The sequence below is a fragment of the Ochotona princeps genome, chromosome 22 (assembly GCF_030435755.1).
Source record: "Ochotona princeps isolate mOchPri1 chromosome 22, mOchPri1.hap1, whole genome shotgun sequence".
NCBI classification, from domain to species: Eukaryota; Metazoa; Chordata; class Mammalia; order Lagomorpha; family Ochotonidae; genus Ochotona; species Ochotona princeps.
In genome coordinates this window covers 11851108-11874050 of record NC_080853.1, presented here as the reverse complement: position 1 = coordinate 11874050, position 22943 = coordinate 11851108, and the positions used below count along the sequence as shown (strand labels likewise).

At 44.5% G+C, this 22943-nt stretch overlaps 1 protein-coding gene across 1 annotated transcript in view; it reads right to left on the bottom strand.

The window, feature by feature from the left end:
* PTPRT (protein tyrosine phosphatase receptor type T) overlaps window positions 1-22943 on the bottom strand; it is a 937772-nt gene that overhangs the window by 578210 nt on the left and 336619 nt on the right. Inside the window, exons 3-4 of the mRNA XM_058679424.1 lie at window positions 18339-18610; window positions 6380-6461 (exon numbers count right to left, since the gene is read on the bottom strand). Of these exons, the coding sequence (XP_058535407.1) occupies window positions 6380-6461; window positions 18339-18610 (354 nt within the window). The remainder of the gene's footprint in view (window positions 1-6379; window positions 6462-18338; window positions 18611-22943) is intronic.

Genomic DNA, 22943 nt, shown 5'->3' with positions numbered 1-22943 from the left:
CCTGTCCCCCAGGAAGTGGGGAAGACGCTCCCAAAAGCTGATCAAGGGAGGCAGGTGAGATAGCTTTTTTCTCATAGTGGTGAACAATCTGACTTCTCAAAGAAAGTTTAAAAACAATCCACATTTATAAAAATCTCACTTTATTTACTGATTTTTTAAATTAAAATAACGTGCAGAAAGCCTGCCTTGTGGAACAGTGGGTTGAGTCATTGCTTGTGATGCCAACATCCCATACCGGATCATCATTTTGAGTTCCAACTGCTCTGCTTCGGATCCAGCTCACTGCTAATGCACCTGAGCAGACACAGGATGGCTCAAGCGCTTGGGCCCCGGGCAGCCCCTCGTGAGAAACCAGGATAGAGTTTCTGTCTGTTGCCTTTGGCCTAGCTCAGGTCTTGCTCTTGTGGCCATTTACAGGAAAAAAAATCGGCAGCTGGAGGATCTCTTTGTGTCTCTCCATCTCTGTTGCTCTGCCTCTCCCCCCAAATACACACACACACACACTGCGCAGAGATTACAGAACATGTCAACAGGCAAGATCTATCAGCCTAGGGCCTTGGACTGCAAGGCTGGCTTAGTGTTGTCCCGTAACTGGTGGTGCCCACCATGCACTTACCCCATGTCAGAGTAACAGAAACCTTCCCTGACAGCCCTCTCTTCATCCACCATTACCTCCACCTGATTTCCTCTCATCACTGTTCTCAGGCCCTGGCTCATGTTTGATGCAGGACAAAAACTTCCTCTGGGCATCCTTGGGATGCAGGGGATGTGCTGAGTCCTCTCGCTTGGTCTCTGGGCTCCTGCCTCTCTCATCCAAGTTCCCCCAGGCTCTGACTCCAGTCTCCTCCTTCTCTGTTCCTCAGCAGCTCTGGGAGAGACAGTACTTCCTCAGCATCCACTCGCCCACCTTCAGTCAAGGACTGCTGACCTCAGTCCCTGGGCAGCCACAGGCTCGCAGCTTGAAGCATCCCCACTCAGGGGCTGCAGAGATCAAGCCTCCAAAGGTGGGCTTCCACTGAATGGGGTTGAGCAATAAAGTGGCTGTGCATTTGGGGCAACACGCTTGGATGTCGGTGACATTTAAACTCCTGCAGATGTCAATACAGCATCTGAAGACGTATGATTGTGGCCTTTATCTCGCTCTTTAAACCTGACAGTGCTCCGTGGGAAGTTCCACCACTGGAGGGAAGGCTCAATACGCACATTAGCAGGGTGCTGCCAACTCTGTGAGCTCGGGGACATGGCCCAATGAGGTTGTGATGGGGGAAAAACAGTTTTAAAAAATTCTAAAAGTCAACTTGTGAGTTAGAAACTTTAAAACCAAGTAGAATACTGTGCTGACATTTATCAGGAATAGTTGTCGCAGTGGTGGCCCTGGTAATGCCTAACATTGAGAAACGGCAACACAGTGTAACTTAGAATAACACAAAAACACTAAATGGGCTATAAAGTATGGACAAGAGGCTTCAGTGTGTAAGAGAAAATAACTTCCCTGGAATGTTATACCTAACTTTTGGTTACTGATTAGGAAGCTGGGAGGAAACCATAATAGCTTCAGGATGTCAGGGTTGTAACGCAGTGAGTAGAGCTGCTACCTGTGACACTGGCAACCAACATGGGCACCGATTCAAGGCCCAGCTGCTCCATTTCTGATTTGGTTCCGTGCTAATGTGCCTCTGGAAATGGTGGAGAATGGCCCAAGACCTTGGGCCCCTGTACCATGTGGGGAGCTTGGATAAAATTCCATGCCCCGGCCCAGTCTTGGCCATTATAACCATTTAGAGTGTGAACTAGTGAGTAGACTCTGTCTCTCTCTCTCTCTCTCTCTCTCTCTCTGTTTCTGTGTGTGTGCGTCTCCCTCTCTCTATAACTCTGCCTTTCAAGTAAACAAATAAATCAGTCAAAACGTCAGTTTTGATCCATGGAGGATATGACTGCAAATCAGGTACTAAGCCATGAAGCTTGTGGAATAATTCATAGCCTCACTTATTGATAAACTCCAGCCATGGGTCGAGAGCAAGCACAATCTGATGGACAGATGCAAAGAATCACAAAGCTTGAGGATATAAAAGGAATGTGTGTCTTTTCTCAGTAGAGTTAGTTGTATATTTTTTAACATTCTACAAGCAAAATCATCAGTTTATTAAATCTAACTAAGGCTCAGGGGTTGGAGAAAAGTACTTTCCGTGAAGGGCCAGTCCTGAAACTGTAACTACATGGTACACAATCCCACACAGAGCAGTCGCCAGCACACTGGGAAGCAGCATTCACACTCAGCTCGCCCCACACTCGCAGGCCCTGCTGAAGCCACAAGTGTGGGAGCACATCAGCTTGGATGTCTGTGTCTCCCACCCCAACCCATCAGGTGAGAGCAGCAGATTCCACCACTAAGCTACCCACTCCTCTTTATCTCCTTGTGTTTGTCTTCACTGCACCACTCAACAGGGATCAAACTATGTCCCCTTAAACTGCAGATGTGCACACACTACTCCTTGGGGGAATTTGAGACTGGCTATTTAAGGAAGCAACCCAGGCAAAATGAGGCCACTGGGGTATTCTATCTAAGTCCACATGCTTGCTGTCATTCGTTTACTGTTATTATTTATAAAGGGAGCACATGTCATATATTTCACATACACAGATAAAGAACAGAATGATATTTCCCACACCATTCTCCCTCTATCTCTTTTCCACTCTCACCCTCCCTACTCCTTGTAGTCTCATTTTTCTTAGGAGGTATTCTGAGACTACAGGAACACACCAGGAGTATGGGGCAGAGAGCAGGGACCACATGAAGACACAGAAAGGTGGTGGCCTTCTGGGAGCCCAAAAGAGGGCCTTCGGAAGATGGTCAACCTGCTTACAGCTGGACCCAAGACTTGCCAGCTCTATGACAGTAAGAAAGCATATTTCTGCTGCTGAAGCCCCCCAGTCAGTGGTATTTTGTTAAGGAAGGCAGCCCTAGGAAATGAATGCACCATCTGTTACATATCCTAATTACCTCATTATTTGTTTTCTGTCTCTTTTCACTTAAAACGAAGCTCATGAGGGCAGAGAAGGAGGCTGTCACTCCATAAACTCAGAATGGCACCTGGCATGGAGTAAACAAGCATTGAACGCTTCTTGCATAATGCCTGGATGTCTCTGCACCACTCCAGTCCAGGACACCAATGTCTCTGGCCCGGCTCCAGAACTTTCTTCCTAATGGGCCCCTGACATCCTCTTGATGGCATTTCAATTCCTTGTCTATGAGAAAGTCTTGAAGCCAGCATCAAGCTATCCTACATCATATCCTTATACCGAAAATGGCATCTTTTCTGCTCAGAGTGGGGCATGAAGCCCAACATGAGCAGGCCCAGCTCTCACGCCACAGTCACTCGGCTTCCTCCATGGCTCCTCCTGCTCAGGACTGGAGGGGAACATAGTTGACCCCCACTGCAGGACCCCTGCACCTGCTGTCTCCTCCGCCTAGCACAGCTTCCCCTCAGATCACACTCACAAACCCCTTCCTGGGATTCAAGTCTAAGCTCAGAGCATTTCTTCAACGACACTCCTCTTGAGCACTCCATGTAGCCCTTCCACAGCCCTGATACCACGTTCATAAGAGTCTACAGCACCTAGTACAACCTGAAATGATTACCAAAATACACTCTTCTCCCTAGGTTCCTTCTACATAAACCACAAGAGCAAGATTTAACTGTAGTCACTTAAGTGTCCCCATTACCCAACCAATGCTCCTCACACAAAGCTGATTATCTCATGTTGAATAGTTAATTGTTCAAAGAAAGGATGAGTAAAATCCCAAGTTGTGTATGGATTCAGTGTAGGTCTTTTGGAAGGAGCCTTGGCTAGTTCCCAATCAACTTCATGTGATTCATGAGTGGCAGCTATCTCTTAGATGACTCAATACACTGCCCACATCTGTAGATGAACTTAAATGGAGTTTTTTCCATTCCAGTCACTTGCACATCCTCACATGGTTTCTGGGAAATTTGTGCTGAAGTCACCTAAGTACTGAGGATGAACTCAGCTGAAGCACATTATGCACGAAGAAAGCAAGGGTCACGTCTTCCCAAGATATAGGCCATGGCCCATTTGCTGTGTAACTGGCTCTCATCAATTCCATAACCCTGCAATCCACATTCCTCAGCAGGAGAAGAATGAGGTTGTCAGCAGCAACCTAAATCATGGAGCAGCCCAATGAGAGGAGGGTTCCGAGAGGAGTCACAAGACTCGGGGGGCAGAAAGTTACCTATTTAAATGGACTCAGTGTGTTAGCCTAGTGCTACCACCTTACCTTACATGCACTGGGATCCCATATGGGCATCAGTTCATGTCCAGGCTGCTCCACTTCCCATCCAGTTCTCTTCTGGTGGCCTGGGAAAGTAGTAGAGGATGGGCCAAAGCCTTGGAACCCTGCACCCCTGTGGGAGACCCTGAAGAAGCTCCTGGCTCCTAGATTCAGCTAGAGCTCAGCTCTGGCTGTTGCGGCCACTTGGGGAATGACCCAGTGGATGGGAGATCTTTCTTTCTGTCTCTCCTTCTCTCTGTAAATGTGATTTTCCAATAAAAATAAATAAATTTTTTTAAAAAAGAAAAGTATCAAATTGCCTTTCCATGAACATCCTCCCATGGAGAACTATCAGAAATAAACCTTTTCTTGTGATAGCAAACCATACACAGTGCTTGGAGCTAGAGCAGAGCTCTGATCAAGCTTGTCTTAAAGGTGGCTGAGACTACAACAAAAGGGCTTCACTGTGGACGAGAAATTTTCTATGAGAACAAAGAGTTGTGGGGTCCACGGAGCAAGCCAAGTAGCATTCTCTTGGGAGGAGCCGGTGTCAAACACTAGAGCCCCGCCAATCTTCTCAGCCTACAATAAGAGGCAGGGATTCAGCAGGTGCCACCAACATGAACAGTTCTGAGAGGACGAGATGGTGCAGGACTCGAGGAAGCAGAAGACAGATTCTCCAACCATGTGGGGTTGAGCATGTGCAGCTAAAGCACAAGAATCTCCTCCCTATTCAGCTGCTCTCTCTCTGGCCAGAGATCATTCGCCACTGGGCAGCTAACACTGACTCCCAAGAGTTGAGGGAAGTGGCCCACAGCAAAGCCAGAGGGATGGAGATTCCAACACAATCTCCACATTCCTATAAAGTGGAAGGAAGAACAGCCTCTCCTGCACATACACCCCACACAGATGCCCCCTCCTCAAATATGGCTGGAACTTGGGACTTGTACCAAATTCCTCCACTGATGGTGCTCTCAGGGCCATGAGTCAGACCCTGGTATTTTTTCTAGTACTAGGAAGAAGAAATAAAGTGATGATCAACAGGCTGACAAATTCACTGCAGAAGTAGAAACAGTTGATTTCAATTATTGAAACATGAATGGGGCTGAAATGAGAAAAAAGCGAGGACTGGAAGGCACAGGAGGAGGGCACAGGATGTCCCCTGGGATAGTAGCAAACTGAGTCACAGCCCAGGGCATGCCTCACAGCCAGACGGGAGAAATGAAGAAAAACCCACTGCAGGGTTACCTCGAACTGGATGGCTGCCAACAACTAGCAGGACTCTTCCATCAACCGAGCACTAACAAATCTGTGGCATTGGCATCTCAGCCATCCCACCTAGCGGTTGACATAAACTCGAAGCCTGTTTATTTTTATTCAGATTAGAGATTCTCTAACCAAAAATTCCCTGTGTTACCTCCAAGCAGGACTAGGTCCCTCTGAAATTATAGGGAGGGCCAGAAACTATGTCTTGCTGTTGAAACCCATGCAAGTGCTTTACACTAAGTACAGAAAAGAGACAGTAATTTAATGGGAGAGTGGATGGGCCTGGAGGAGTGAAATGACATGAGGACTGACGCCACACCCCGAACACTCACCACTGTGAGAAATCTCTGCCCACACCTACATAGCGCTGATGAGCGTATTTAAGAATATTTTTAAGGAATTAATAGCTTTGGGATACTTTTCCCTGTGAGTGAACAGTGTGTTAATTTGCTACATGTTTTGGTATTCTTTTTTTTTTTTTCTGACAATTGCACAAGATTTTATCCGAAGCCCTCTAATTCTTCCACTTCAGTGGTCTGAATCCCACTAATAAACAATCAGGACTTAAGACTCCCTTAATAATGACAAGAGATTCAAACGAAGATGTTTTGCTACTCTCTGCAAATTCCTGGAGGTGCTGCCTGTTGAACAGACCAGCAAAATTATGGATTTATTCAGGACTGATTGCATTGAGTATGTAAGCATCTTTGAAGGATTAAAAGAGAGAGTGAGAGATGTTTGTGAGCTGAATGAATAGGGAGGTTGCAGTCTCAGAAATACCCAGTCTGCACAGAGCTCTATTGGGAGGAGGGGCAGACTTACTGCATGGATGAGCGAGGACCCGGACCTCGTCCACAGCGATGTAGCCAGGATGACCCTTCAGAGAGACAGATTCAAATATCACCTGCAACACACAAGGCGGGAGTCAATTCCAAACAGGCAGTTGTGGGCATTCATCCTAGGAAGCCACCTGGGCTTCCAAATAGGTCCTCTTTCTGCCTCCTATTGAAACCAAGCAAAGAGGCCATACATTAGGGCAGCATGCTGCCTGGGCAATGGACTCGGGTTTTCAAAACAAGGTGAAAAGGCCAAGGCCTCATGAGTAGCAGAAGAACAGTCAGCCACACGGAACATTTTTAATGGATTTCAGACACAATGCTTAGATGCAGGAAAAACAATCAAATGTGGCCTGGGGACTCCAATCTGCACTTTTCTCATTGTGGTTTCAGTGACACACAGGGAATGATGCCCTGCCTACCTACCTACCTGTCCACCTGCCAGCTTGCCAGCCTGGCTGCCACCCAACCTTCCTGCTCACTCACCCCTCTACTTACCCACCCACATGCCTGCCTCCTGACACCTTGACTTTCCTATGAAGGATGAGAGAAAGCACTCTCCCTAGTCACTTGAAGCCAAAGAAGGTTCTTTTCTGACTTGATTCTATACTCACAAGGAGCAGATTTCATCTGAATTTCTTATTTTTAAGATTTATTTATTTATTTGAAGGGCAGAGTTAGAAAGAGAACTTCCATCTGTTGTTTCATGCCTCTGATGGCCACGATAACAAGAACTAGGCTGATGCAAAGCTAGCAGTCAGGAGCATGTTCTGGGTCTCACACATGTTGCAGGGCCCCAAGTACCTGGAGTACCTTTTGCTGCTTTCCCAAGTGCATGAGCAAGTAGTTGTATCAGAAGTGGAGCAGTAGGAAAGCGAACTGGTGCACATATGGGATTCTGTGGCCACACTTGCTCTGACATGACACTGATTCCCTGTATTTCTGAACTCTTAAAAAGAAGCAGCAACTTGCCTATATGTATCTGAGAGTAGAGGACAGCATGTTCTTTGAGTTTTCTACTTTAACTACCACCTGAGTTGCTTATTTCCACAAAATCATGTTTATGTCTCAGATGAAAATTGCCCTCATCCCTCAACTCGTATTTTCAGCAAGTTCTTTGAGCACCTGTGTGGACAACATCAGGAAATAGCTCTGATTTTTCTAATACCAATGGCCTCCTGCTCCTCCAGCCCACCTAGCTCACCATCTGTCTTATCGTTCCTTACTTCAGAAACTTAACAATGTTGAGACTGGCCCCATGGTGCATTAGGTTAAGCCTCCACCAACGGTGCCAGCATTGCATGATGGCACTGGTTGAAATCCTGACCGTTCCACTTCCAATCCAGGCCCTGCTAATGGCCTCTGAAAGCAGCTGACGATGGCTTAGATCATTGGGTCCTTGCATCCATGTGGGAGACCTGGAGGAAGCTCCTGGTTCCTGACTTCAGACAGGCCTGATTGAGGCCCTTATGGCCATTTGAGGAGTGCAACTAGCAGATGGAAGATCTCTCTGTTTATGCTTCTCTCTATATAATTGTGCTTTTCAAATAAAAATAAACATCTTTTTTTTTTTTAATGAGGAACTGTAAATTCCCATCTTCCTGCATTTGGGCACAGCGTCCTATCCCACAGGCTCTCCTACTTGTCTCCCCTGTAAGCTACCACATGGGGTTATCTGTATCTGTGTTTCTGGAATTAGTGTATCTGCCTGGGCTCTTCTGCACGTTCAGCAAGCCCAGCTAACCTCACCACACGGCATTATCGCCATACAGTTCTCTCTTTGCATCGTTAACTTTGCCACACATATCACAAATCTTCTCTCCACGCTCCTCTACCTCAGTCAAACGTTTTCCTTTCCATCTCACCCATCCCATCCCATTGTACACACACTGGCAGCAGAGAACAGAAGGCTGCTTTTCAACTTTGTACCTACTAACACAATTTACAGCCATACCTGCCACCATGGCTTTATCTCTGTAAGAAACGCCAGTGCTTTTCACCCTGACCTCTCTTGCCTTTGTCACCCTCCTGGTTCTGCTCAGATTTCTCTGCATATATCTCCAAATCCTTCCTTCTGTTCCTAAACTTGACGTATGTACATGCTAGGGCTTCTATTTATAAATGACCCTGTAGCAGCAGTTTCACCTCACTACTATACAGTTGTTCGAATGACACTAAAAATTCTCCACAGTTTTGCCTTTACACACTCCCAGTAGTTCCTCATTTCTAATTCAAAACCCCAGCCTATTATAATCTAGATTTTGGTGGTAACACTTCCATTTTCATGGCCAAGAGGGTCTTTAATATAGTCCTTGAGCTCAGGACAAGAACGTCTCCTTTGCATTCTGGCTCTACCACTCACTGGTGTGTGACCTGGAGCCAGGGACTCCCTGCTCTGTGCCCATAAATACAGTGCTTAGCTCACTGGATAATTTTTCAGTTCCTATCCTACTTAGAACAATGTACAGGATGTGGTATGTTTGCAATAAATGTTTGCTATCATTATTATTACTGTCTGACTATTCTTTTACAGTCACTGCTATACATAGCGCTCTTTTTCTCATTTCTTCTATTTAGGATAAGAGATTACATCACTCACACAGTTTTTCTCATCAACCCAGGACTATTCTTAGAGTAGATTCATAGGCATTCCTCAATTTCCATCTGCCCTTCAAGTGTGGGCTTCCTCCACTCTTTCTTTTTCTTTTTCCTTTTTTTTTCTTTTTAGACATGCTCTCTTCAACCTCTTCCAATTGACTCAATATTCCCAGATCCAGTTCTGCACCCTGGACCTTTCACCTGAACAACAAACATTTTCACTCAGCCAGCTAGCACCTCCTGCATTTCCACAATATCACATCGGTGCCCCAAATGCATGTTGTACACAATAGAACTGAGCAGCTCCTCTCTCAGCTTTCACCCTCCTTGCCCAGGGGTCATCTCTCCTAAACTGGGGGACACCCAACTGGCATCAAAAGTGCAGCTCTGGGCATTGGTCTGGGTTTCTTCTTCTCCCTCATCTACTTTTGTTTTACTTTTTTAGTCCACATTACTGGATTTCTGAAAATGTGCATCTTCTCTCATTTCTGCTGCTAGAATGGACTACAGGAATAAGCCCTCCCTTCCCTTTTTTGTAGGTCAAAAAGAAATTAACATCAGTATATCACACTGGTTCAATCCAACATCATTTTTAACCTCCGCTCACTCAACAACCCCCAAATTGGACTGCCCTGTGTTTTAGTCCTCAGTTCCAACCTGTAGATGTGTAGGAAGGCTAACAGGAAAGCTTCTAATGACCCATGTGGTCACTCCAGGTTAGAAAGCAAAATAGTCAGTATTCTCTGTGGGGCTTGGAGCTCCAACAGCTACAGTAAGAAACTGGTATCGACAGTGGCAATGGCAATAAAGCAGCAACTGGCTGGTGATGCTTGCAAGCTACAGAGGTCAGAACGTGGGGTGTGACACACACTAGACACAGAGGTGCACCTGCATGTCAACCATCCAGAGCAGTGTGCCAAGAGAGCACAGCCCCCTCAGAAAGGAGGTAGAGAAGCCTACAACTCTACAAGGGTGTTGGAATACTTTGTTCTGCACAGGTAAGTGAACAGAAAGCTTTTGTTAAAAATTGTACATGTGGGGCCAGCTTCTGCCTGTGATGCATCCCATATGGGCACTAGTTCAAGTCCCAACTGCTCCACTTCTAATTCAACTCCCAGGTAATTGCATGGGAAAGGCAGAGGAAGATGGTCCAATGTTTTGGACCCTAGCACCCATGTTGGAGACAGGATGAAAATCCTAACTCCTGGTTTCAGTCTGTCCCAATCCAGGGTGTCAAGTGGTAGATAGAAGATTTGTCTGTCTGTCCCTCTCCCCAACCCCCCTCTCTCTACCCCCTTTCTCTCTGTAATCCTTTCAAGTAAAAACTATTTTAAAAACATCTAATTATTTTTTTAAAAAATAGCTGAGAAAAGCCCAAAGCAAAGTCCATAGGAAAAAAAAAAGAAAATGGAATGTACAAAGAAATACACTTAAAAAGAAATAGCATGAAAGCATTCAAACTGTGTAACAGAAATGACAAAAGTAAGGGGAAAATGTCTGTTGTGACAATAAATATAAACGGGCTAAAACAGAGAAACATTCTCTGACTGTCTAAATAATCAAAGCCTAATTGTATGCTATAAGATTAAACACCTAAAACAGAATGACTCAGTAACTTTAAAAAGAACAAGTTGAGCAAAGACATAATAAGGAAATGCAAATAAACAGAAAACAGTTGTTTCAAAATAATATGAATGCATCAAAATAGAATTTTAAAATAAAAATTATTAAATGCATTTTAATTTTAAAAAACACTTGAGTCAAAACTTGAAAAAGAAAATGATGGGAAAAAAAACAATATTTGAACACTGTAACCCACGCCTTAGACTAACTTACCAGACAAAAAGCAAAGGTATTGAGAACATACAAAATATGAAACATAATTTATTTACTATACATATGCTAATGAGTACAGAGAAAGAACTTCTGTTCCAATATTCAGGGATTATGTGAATAGCATATCTTCCAGGCCACAGTAACACTCAAACAAATTCTTCAAACAAGAAATTGCATATATTTAGGTCTATATATTCACCAAATTCACTAAAACTACAAATTAATGACAAAGCCTTAAAAGTCGATTTGTTAAAAGTTATATACTTTCTTAATAATCATGATGTCAGAATATGTTCAGTATGTCAACATAAGTCTCGGATACAGGCAAGTGACAATTCAAGAAAAATACCTGTAACACCTATGCCCGTTAACAGAAAAATGGTATTTTCTGTGTAAAACACTGTTGAGAATCAGGAAAAGCAGTAAATGCTCCAAGAAACAATTTCAGTTGGCAAGCTATGAAAGTTGAAGTGAGAATGACAAAAATCCACAGATGCAAAAAGTTTGGGATGCTAGGAATGTCAGAAGGTAGCCGAGGAGACCCTGAAGAGTTAGGTTAAGATAATAATCCTATCACTGTGTCTGAGTGTAGGTTTCTGATCACAGGAATCCTCTATCCAGGACCCAGTCAGGTCCAGTTCCCAGGGAGAAACACCACCAAGGGACAGGAAGTCAGCCAGAACCCTGAAACAGAAACAGCCCACTGGGTATTCTAAACAGAGACAGAACATTCATCCATAGCCAAGCATAGTACTCACAGGGAACTCAAGCCAAGACCTTGAAAAGTAAAAGGAAATGTGATGAGAGTCAGAGGAGTGAGCAGAGAAGTGCTGAGGCGACTCCAGGGCTGTGGCCTCTGGAGGGCAGCAACCAAAGCAGGTAGGGGCAGAAACTGGCCCTGCAGGGGGTCCCATGTCAGTGCAAGGAAGCAGGGTCTGTGTGCAGAAAACAGAGGCCAAGGCTGGGCAGTCCCACTTCTCTGTAGAGCATTCTTCAACTCCAAGGCTGTCATGTGGAATAACTGTCAACTGCATGTGCCCAGCCCTAAGAGCTTCCTTAGAGGCCTCATAATGCAGGTGTCAAGGAGGTGAGGCTTTCACATCATTGTAGCGACCTCACTCTGAGCATGAGGAATTAAGTAGTCAGGAGGCAATTTCCCAAGACAGTCTCAGAGATGAGTCATGTCAGACTCCTCCAAAAGGCGAGCTGTGTGCCTATGTGGGGGAACGTATGCCTATATCAGGCCATGCTTTAAGATCTTTCATAGTCCTTGAGCATAGAACTGCATGGCAAAAGTTTCAAGTGGTTACAATCATTTGGTTGAAGAAGATAAAAACACAGGCTCATCAGGACTTTGCTCAAGAGGAAGACCATAGGCCTATATATTTTCATGAGACGGAGCTAAGAGAATCTATTTCTCACACCAGCCCAAGGAGACCTTTATAAGGTATGGAGGAGGAATTGCTAGTCATTGGAGATGGGCGGGGTGGGTGACAGAGAAGAGAAAGATGTTATGCCAAGGGTGGGCCTCTCCCTGTGATAAACCCTTGTAAATAATGAGCAACGTTATAAAACCTACAAGTGCCACATGTCAGCAGTCTTCCTGGGGATAGAACTGACTCCCAGGTCCAGTTCAATCAGTCAAATGAGTCCCTCATTTAAGGGATCTACACAGTGATAATACATGTGAAATAATAGATTGTTTGACCAAGGAAGGTGAGGAAGAAAAGCAAGCAGGTGGCTAAAAGGCAAACAAATTGCTTGGTTTTTGTTTTGCTTGTTTTACTGTCTCATTGTTTTGTTTTTAAGAAATCTTGGGACCTAAAAGTTTAGTATCATTAAAAACATGAAATCGAATGAAAGCCCCTTGAAAAGGAGTAATGCTTCGAAGCACACAGCAGACAGCATCTCCCAGACACCCCCTTTCCCGAGAAAGGAGGGGGTGGGCTAAAGAGTCACTGTAGCACTGGGGAGCCCCTGAGACCTGGTGCCAGAAAGCTGACTCACATGAAAGATGAAATCTCCATGCTAATCACACATCCCAGAGTCAAGAACTGTGATCAATGATTTGATAAGTTGGTGCATACACCATGAAACCTAAAAACCAGCAATGCTGGAAACCAAAGTTATATTTGCTCCACAGAATCACAGGGCCAGAGTTTGAGGTCTAGTCAAAAATCTTCAAACATGTTTTATTCCTGTCTTAGAGACCCAGGGTACATTCAGTTTTCTGCCACCTACCTATGTAGGCATATGTAAATGAGTGTGCTGCCAGCCTGGAAGGATGCAGGCACTTGGGAACATGCATGTACATTACCATGCTGTAGCTGCTTGAGTCTCCATGAGTGGCTGTGTGTATATGATGGAGACACACGTATGTGTTTTTAACTGCTTTCTCCACACCGATGGTAAGCTAGCAATGGGCCAAGTAGGTCTTCAGATGAGGTTGCTCATCCCAGGAACGTCATAACAGCTACTGAGAACAGACTGAACTTCCTTCCGCCTTCTGCTTTTTCTCTGCCTTTTCTCCCTTCCAACATCTGCCGAGGCCCTCTGCAGGGCTGACATGATGCTACATGTGTCATCTATTTTAATCCATGGAAGGGCCCTTCTCTGGCCCTATTACTGTCTGTCTTTTACAAGTGAAAGAATTGATTCTGAATGATGGGATACAGCTAACATCACATAGTCACAGTGCAGAAGATTCTCAGAATGGGCCAGCTATTCTCCCAACAGACTGGGCACTAAGCCTGGAACCAGAGGACCTAACCAGGAACCTGGAGTATTTAAATTTCCCCTGAAATCCTCCCTATTCTAAAGGAGAGGATGCACTGTTACCTAGTACAGAGGGTCACCTAACAAATAAAGGATAGGCAACATAGCCACCACAGGCCAGCACCAGGGAGTGCTGGAGACGTGTTCTCTCCCAGTCCCCCACTCCCCCCTTATTCTCCATCAAAGAGCAGGGCAAATGGTGCGGTTCTCCTTGCTGTAAGACCATTTTCCTCTTCTTGCAACCTGTGGTTTTAGCATATATCATCTGTACCAGATCCTAGCTGGAAGATTTCCAATCAGATTGCTTATACCTCCCTAGGGCTGTTCATGGATTTGTACAGACTCTTGATGCTGATATTAATGCGCAAGGTTCATTCTAAGCACCAAGGCATTTGAGCCCTGGCTCCGGCCTGGCCACCCACACACTATGTATTCTTGGGCATCACTATCTCTCAGCCTCAGCTCTATGATCTACATAAGGCTTCAGTAAACTACAGCCTTAAACCTACAGGAGGCCTACCACCTGTTTATGTATACAGTGCTTATATGGAACATAGCTTCATCCATTCATTTACATGCTATCCACTGCTGTCTTCACAGTACACTGGCAGACTTGAATTAATATGACAGAGACTGTATGGCCCACAAACTAAAATAATTTCTATTTGGCCTTTTATAGAAAATGTTTGCATGATCTGTACGGATAAATCAGAACCACAAACACCACTAGGCAGTATGTACATCTCCACATACAGGGAGATTATGTAATTGTCATCCAACTCAGGCTGTCTTAGAAAAGAGATGCTGTCCACAACTTCACCAACACAAAAGTGGTGAACCACGTTTGTCCCAAGAACGTTGACATGAATGGCGACTATCTCCAGAATCCTATATTGACAGACTGTCATGTGTTAAAAAGAGGTCAAGGCCAAAGTTAGATGGGCGATAGTATGTTAAATACCAATGAACAGGTTTCTCTCTGTTGAGAATCTCTATTGGCCAACTATGCAGCCTGGAAATGGCTACACCTGCCATTTTCCTAATGACCTGTGACCTCAACCACCTCATTGTTTACCGTGCTGCACCTCAGAATCAGTCATCACTCCATAAATCATGTAGTGAGCAAGAACCCTTCCTCAGATCCATGTAGTTGCACACAAAAGTTAGTGAATTCTGAAACCCCAACTGCTAAGATCTCACACATAAGTATCATATAAGGTGATTCAATGGTGGCAATTGAGCTGAGCTGAGGTCTGACATGGTGGTCTTTATTTATCCCATTTCTTGGGAAAATACATGAGGTTTTCTGTAGGAATATTTGTATATTTGACTACAGGATGTTGCTTTGGAGCCTCTAAGATGTGTCATAAAATACAAAGGGTATGCAAATGCATTACCTTTTAAATTCAAATATTCTCAATTCTGAAACATCATTGACACTATGAGTTTCAGATGAAAGTTTGCGGGCCTGGTACTAGTCGAAACAGCCCCACACAAAGGAAAGATGAGACACATAGGAATGAGGCCAAAGATGTATCATTTGTCTTGAAACCTCTAGGATAAAACATCATGTTGTTAGCAACTTGGTGTCAAAATGAAAGGACTGTGGTTTCAGCTACTTCCAGTGACAGATTATTGCTCTTCTAAAGAAACAAGAGAGGGCCTAACCTGACGCAAAGTGATGACAGTCCATGAGCCCAGGCTGTGCCCAGCTCACCTGTGTGTTACTGACAACTGTGCTGGTCAGGTTTAGACAGCAAGTTTATTAAGTGATAGACAAGCAAGCTGAGGGAGTGATGGAGCAACAGCTTAGGAAAACATTTAGATAAGCACACCACCATCCATTAAATGAAACTTAAAATGGGTTCTTTTAAAGATGTTCTCCTTTATTCTCTTTCTCACCTCTTCTTTTCTTTCCACTCTTTCCTAAGTTTCGTTATGTTCTGTCTCTCCTTGGACACCCCCTGGATGGGTAGAGGAGAAGAGCATGGAGGAAAACCAAAGGAAGCAGAGTCACAAACACTGTTTGGTAGTCCTCTCTCCTACCTAGCGGTCACTGTGGGAAGTAATCTGCACTGCTCTGTGACAGCTGCTCAAGCACATTCTCTTGTGATGCACTCTCAGAATTCTGACAAAGCATTTCAACATGTGAACTTTACACAAATCCTCAGATCCAGGTCCAGAGACTATGCAAGGCAGCAGCAATATTCTCATGTGATGGAGTATGAGAATTCACTAATAAACCTGTCTGAAGGTCACATGTCTTCCATTGCAGCCCCCCTGATCCTGTCAGGAATGCCAGTGGGGACAAGTATTCCAACCACTGCACTGGAGGAAGCTGGCTGGCCACGTGGTCAGGTGCTTCGATCTGTACTGCCAGTACAGAAGTTGCTGATTGTGGCCAATGAGATTGAGAATATGAGTTTTCTCTTTTTATTTAATTTTAATTACTTTAAATTTGTATTTCAAGAACTGATCATTCAGTACGGGGAATCTCATGTCCATGAACTGTTTCTTCAAGTGTACATTTATAAAATATAAATACAGACTAGTATTCCCAATGCCAGTCTAGCATTCGAGTCCAGATTTGGCTGTAAGTATAAAATACATGCATCGTAAAGAATTATGAAGAATGTAAAATATCTCACCAGTATTTGTTTAAGGTGATAACATGTTGGAGTGGTAAAACTTTAGATAAGCAGGACTAAGTCAAACATATTATTAAAATTGATTATATCAGCTTCTTTTTACTGCTTTAACATAGCTATCACAAACCAATGAATGATATATGTGGCACACATGTATACTTATATTGGAATGTACTAACTTTGACTGTGGCTTCCGATAGAACAAGAATAAATTAAGGTTCTATGTCCCCATGTGAGCTGGGACTAGCATCAATTCTCAGACTCAATTTCACCATCTTTAAAACAGGTATAATTGTCCCAGCGTCAAAAGATCCATCTGAAATTAAACAAGCTAATATACAGAAAACATCTTTTCCTGTGTATGAAACACTACACACTTTTAACAAACAACAGATATTACGTGCACCAAATTCTAGTATAGCTATCATCATCATCATCTTACTCCCAACGCTAAAAGAACTTCAGGAAATATACAAAAAGAGACGATGAAATTATTCTATAGAGAAATAACAAGCCAATGAGAATAAAATGGAAACATAAAGGGGAAAACCCAGTCATGAGCGTATTAAATTCTGATTTTTAGTTACTAAGGCAAAGGGTAAATAAAGCTTGAATTAACTCAAATTGCCTCAATGATACGAAGGCAAGTGATCTCTGTAGAGAGCGTATTCCTTGCACTAAAACCTGAAAGGACTGTACTGGGGAGGCAGAACAGGAAGACATCTAAGAAAGCCTCAGTCATTACTCTTTCTACCCTCTGGTCCTTCTTCAGATGTAGGGAAATGTTCCCAGAATGTACATCTGACTCTGCCACTTTGTTACGGAAAAACTTTCAACAGTGTGAATAAGGACACAAGAGTTGTTACTGGGATGCTGAACATGTTTCCAGACTGGGCTAGGATGATGGTCACACAAGTCTGTAAGTTGACTAATAATCATTGGATGGCACACTTAGAACAGGTGGGCCCAAGAATATGTAAATGTGATCTTCATACTACTAATTTTTCTTTCAATAATCACAGAACAAGATGATCTGGAGTGGCATTCTTCTAAACAGATTCTGCAGGCTGGCAGGTCTGTGTACCATGGGTCTTCAGTCCCATAAGGACAACGTCGGGGCAAATAAGAGCCGAGTTCAGAAATCGCTCTGGAAACCCAGCTCTGCGTGATATTTTATCTTTATTTGAATTAGGAACATATTGGTCTATAGGAAGTTGGGGATGGCACTCATCACAGATGGGTTGTACCCTGCCCTACACTGAGCATTTGAAGCTCCCTAGGACCTGCAAATCTGCTTTGCAACATGCTCCTCAACAACTCAGAGCTTTCAGGCCCTGCCAAACTCCCGCCGTTACATCCCTAGACCATTGCCTAGGCCGTCCCTGGCAACTCAAAGGCCTCTCCCAATCATTTTCACTCATCCTTCAAGACTCAATCAAGCCACTATCTCTCTTGAGAAGTCACCCAAATAGCCTTACCAAACACCCTTTCTGCAAAGGTGACCAGTTAGCTCTTTCCTCTGATCTTCAATCTTCTATGTAAAACAGGGCTAGCAACAGTGCCCCCTCATTGGGGGTTGCTGGGAGCATTAGTACAACACTATGCTCCTCCAGGATGGTGGAGAACCACACGCATCCTGTTACGTTGTAGTTGTTCATTTACTTATCAGTCTCCTTCAGAATATATAAGTACTATCATATGATGTCAAAATCTTTTTCAATAGTCCTAGAACAAGAATGACCTGGAGCGACATCCCTCAAGCACACTCTGTGACTGGTATAGGTCTGTGTGCCTCCTGTCTTCAGCCCATAATGAGATAAGCAGGGTAGGAAAGAGCTAAGCTCAGAAATTGTCCCAGAAACCTGGCATCACTGGTGACATTGTATTTTTTAGTTTAGGGAAGCAAGGTCTGTGCTGTATCACCTCTGCACCAGCAACACCTGGCTAGGTCAAGAAGCCCAGGCAGCATGAGTCGAACAAAGCACCATGGAAATGAATTCCCTTTCAGACCCAAGCATTTTAAAGATGGCAAAATGTATTCACATTCATTGTCATTTTTCAAAGTCACACCACTGTGAACTGCCTTACCTGATAGAAGTGTGGCCAAAAGGTGCTGATGGCGAGCTCTGCTTTCACCCAGCCTTCGGTGACGACCCCGGATACATTCCAGACAGGGTTCCCCTGAGGCCCGCCGTTCACTTTCACGTAGACGTTTAAGGCCCCTGGGCTGGATCTGTCGCGGCTGGAGAAGTAGTAGTGGAAATCTATGCAGTGGGTGTCATTCTCCTTTAGAGTTGGCAGGAGAAGGTGGGCCTTCTGGCCGGAGGCTCTCCCAGAGCTGTTCACCATCATGAAGGACCCTGCAGACCCCCAGAGGGAGGAGGAAGCACAGACAAGGAGAGAGAAAGAAAATCCTGAAAGTCAGGTGCATTGATACACAGGGCAGACCGAGCGGAGGCCAGGGAATGTGTCACTCCAGTGGTGAGGGTCTGCTTGACTGTAAGGAAGGCACATCTCTGTTCTGAACTTTAGAATCTCTCTACTACAAATGGAATAACAGACTGCACAAGTGATCTAATGAAGTAAGAGAGTGGTATGGTGATATATGTGGGGTTGAAAGAAGAAACACTACATGTACCAGCTTTTGAAGGAAGCATAAACAAGAGAGAAGAGAAAGAAAAACAACCCACCCAGGAATCTAGTGTCCTGCAAACTTTCACAGAGGAAATGAAGTGAAATATAACCTCCTGTGAACTTCAGCTATTTCACTGCAGGTGGATCCCCTATACTACAAGAGGTATCACTGCTTCAACTGGAGTCCTGTACTCAATATAAGAGAACATAAATTAAAGAAGAACAAATTAAGACAGAATAGATCCACATAAGAAAGGGATACCCTTGGAGAAGTGTGAGAATAGAAAGTAAATGACACTGCTAAGTACTGGAATAAGTTGAGTTAATCTTTGATATCCTAGAGAGAGAGAGAGAGAGAGAGAGAGAGAAAGAGAGAGAAAACTGAATGATTAACATTTATATACTTAGTATTTAATCTCAATTTCATCTTCAGATTTATCTTAGGAGATAGGAAACTTCTATTTTTACTTCTAGATTGAAGCACATGGGCTGGGCCACGTGGACAGGGAGGGAGGACCCCAGATTCTCTCTGATGTCAAAGGTTATGCTATCATGACTATTTTCAGAACACTCAGCTACCATCGCCAAGCATTAAAACTAAGCTTCCTCACAGACAGGAAGTGAGCCTCTTCTGAGTGACTTCCACAGACGACATAGTTGTTGCCAGTTCCCCTCCCCTCTCTGGATCCACAACCCTTGTCACTGACAGTACAATTCTTCTCGGAAGAATCCGCTTGTGACCTTATCCCTTGGCTTTGGGCTCCACCGTGTGACTTGCTTTGACCAACATGGTGTTAACAGGTGGATGTTAGCAGAGGCTTAAAAAATGCTTCCTAGCAGGGCTTGTCCTCTTACACTACTGTCATTTCATGGGAAGAAGAAAGAGGCAGATCGTGCTGTCCCTTTTAAAAGGATAAACACCCATGAATGAAATCCAAGTACAAATGATAGTTAAGAACCAAATGCTATTACTCCCATAGTAAGATACACAACCGCAGGGCCACAAAGTCCACCCTAGACCCGCCAATCTGCAATTGATGCACACACCAATGGGTAGGAAACTAAATGGATACTGATGTTTCCCATTGATTCCTCTTGGCTTATGAGGCAGCATTACATTGGCAACTGGTAATTAATAAATGTACTTGAAAGGACAAACTTAAGAAAGACACCACAAGGAGGCACATTCCAATGCAATACACAAAGGGCGTTCTACAAGTAAAGCAGGAGCATAATGGGACGGACGACTGCACAGAGACAAAGTGAGTTTCCCACCACCACATGTGGCTCAATAGAGTCTGGACAAATGGGGGAGTTATCAAAGGAAATTTCACAATCAACTTAGAGGGTTGAACTCGGGGATTCACAGAAGTACGATTCTATGATATAAATTGCCTCATAAAACACGGTAGCTAAACTCAGATGATTCTGGGATGAATATTTTCATCTAAAAAATCACTGGCGCTTTGGAATCTTATTTTAACCATGAAAATGTTCAAATCACAACGAAGCCTTCAGACAAAATGAGCCACTTCAGTAGCTGTAAACTGCCTCATTCTTTTACCCTAACATCACAAATACTAGTAGCTGCCAGTTAAGTGTTGGGCAATTCATATTGTACTGAGGTTCTAGAGGGCTCCAATAATACACTCTCCACTCCCTTTGGGTTCTCAGTAGACTTAAAAATAAATACAACATCCCAAGACCTCATGTAACTACCCACAAAGCTGAATGCAAGAATGCAACCTGGACTTGAGGCCAAAGTAGGCTTCCTGCAATTTCTGCTCCCTCAAACTGCAGACAGAGCAACTGGGATCCGAAGGACTGCCTCCTTCCAACATGGTGCTGATTCCTGCAGCCACAGCTCCCTGAGGGAAAGGCCACCTCAGGCAGGTGGGTGGGTGTGTGCCAAAAAGGAGCAAAGTGACAAGGACAGAGAGACCTTCACCAACAGTTACCAATCAGAAAATCTATCCACTGCTTAGACAAGGAGCCACCAGGAGTGGAAATAAGATGCTATCTTTGCTGGAATTACCCAGACAGTAAAATCTCCTGGTACGTGGCCTGGCAGAGGCAGAGCAAGTGCATATCTGTTAGGTGTGTTGTTCAATTACTCTAAACTCTCAGCGTGGTGGCAAGAAAGAAAGCACTACGGCAAGGGCAGCGGGAAGTAGGTGGAGACTCAGAGAAAATGCTGGGCAAGCCTTCATATCTGCGTCTTGACATCTCCCAACCCAGCAGCACCCCAAGTTACCCCTGGACAGTTGAATAATATACAAGTCCACTACTATGATTCGCTGTAGGAAACATGGCTTCACAAACAGATGCATGTGACTTTCTCCACTCTGGACCATAATTCTCCCAATGGGCATCTCAGCACCCAACTTCCCTTCCACTCACACCAAGTATATGTATAACTGGTTCCTTACAGTCTACAGAACACAGAGTTGGGAAGGTTTCATTTTCCCAGCTCTGTGCTGTGTGTTTTAACTGTAGCGTTAGTAGCATGACGGGCTCTCTGGGAAGGTGGAGTCAGCTAGCTTCACATGGCGTTATGCAGCAATCACAGCTATGTTCCAGAGCCCTGGACACACTGCCAACTTCTTTCTACAGCCTCCCTTTGACAATTGGTAGGGCTGTGCCCACAGACAACAGGATGTGAATGTGATGTGTATCCTCTGAAGGCCTGGTCCACAAGAGCCACCTTCCTCATAGCTCCACATCTCCATCCTCTGTTATCTTGTCTCTCCAAGGATGGCTATCAGATGATGAGCTGCAGCATCACCCGGGAATTTGTAAGAAAGGAAAAGCTCAGGCCTGAATCTACAATTTACCCAAGTCCCCAGGAGATCAGCATACACATTAAGGTTTGAGGAGGCTCAGGATTTCAAGAGGTGAAGAGAAGGCAGAGTTACAATAAAAGGGGCCAGAGGCAGGTGTTTGACCTACCGCTTAAGACACCGATGATGATGCCCAGGTTCCATAGTGCCATGCCTGGGTTAAGGTCCAGTTGTGACTCTCAAATCCAGCTTGGGAGGCCATGATGATATCACAAGTAACAGAGTTCCTTGCAGCTTGGTGAATGGCCTAGCATGAGCTACAGCCTGGGCCATGGTTCAATCCCAGCTATTGCAGGCATCTGGGGAATGAGCCAGTAGACTGGAGCTCTAGCCCCCTCTTTGTCTTGCTGCCTCTTGCATGAAAAATAACAATAACTTTTTCAAGGAGCCAAGTGTCCTGAATGTCAATGACTGGCAACTAACCTATTAGGAACACTCATTTTGGACTTCATGAAAAGAAAGGATAAACTACTACTGGACCATAAACCACTGAAATTTTAAAATTGAACACTATCCACAGCTAACATAATCACATTATTTTGGCACCCCAGTAGTTCCCACAAGCCCCTTAATTCAAAGGAATAAGATAGGAAATGATAGCTACTCCGCACAGTTGCAAGGGAATCTAAATGGGATCCTTATCAACAGCAGGAATGTGGGCAGTCAACTCAGGAGGGCATGGGAAATGGAGAAGTCAGCCTGTGTCTATTCACCAACGCCAGAAGTCACAGCATGCAGCAGGGTGGTGCAGTGTCCCAGGGCACCAGGGACCTGACCAGCCAAGCTCCCTCCACAGCCAAGCCACCTTCAGAGACCAGAACGCAGCCTTCGGAAAAGAAGGCAGTAAGAATTGAGTGGAACCCAAGCCTGTCACTGGTGAGATGGCTCAGCGAGAGTCCACATCCAAGAGCAGCTCGACAGGGGCCTCTTTGATCAACAGGTTAGCACAATTACTATCATCCCGGTGCTGTCAGTTTCTTGGAGATCAAACATGAGCCGGTCATGATACCAAGATTAGTCAGAAACATGAGCAAGAAAGACTGTAAGTACATTCTCTTCCCTTCACACACACACACACACACACACACACACACACACATATCCACTAACGTGATAAGCAACATAAAACAGCATTAGTTTCCTCATGGTTATTACACACAGCACTGAAAATTGTCGAATTCAACCAGGAAGTGCTCTCCGGCTGGCTGTAAGTTTTGCA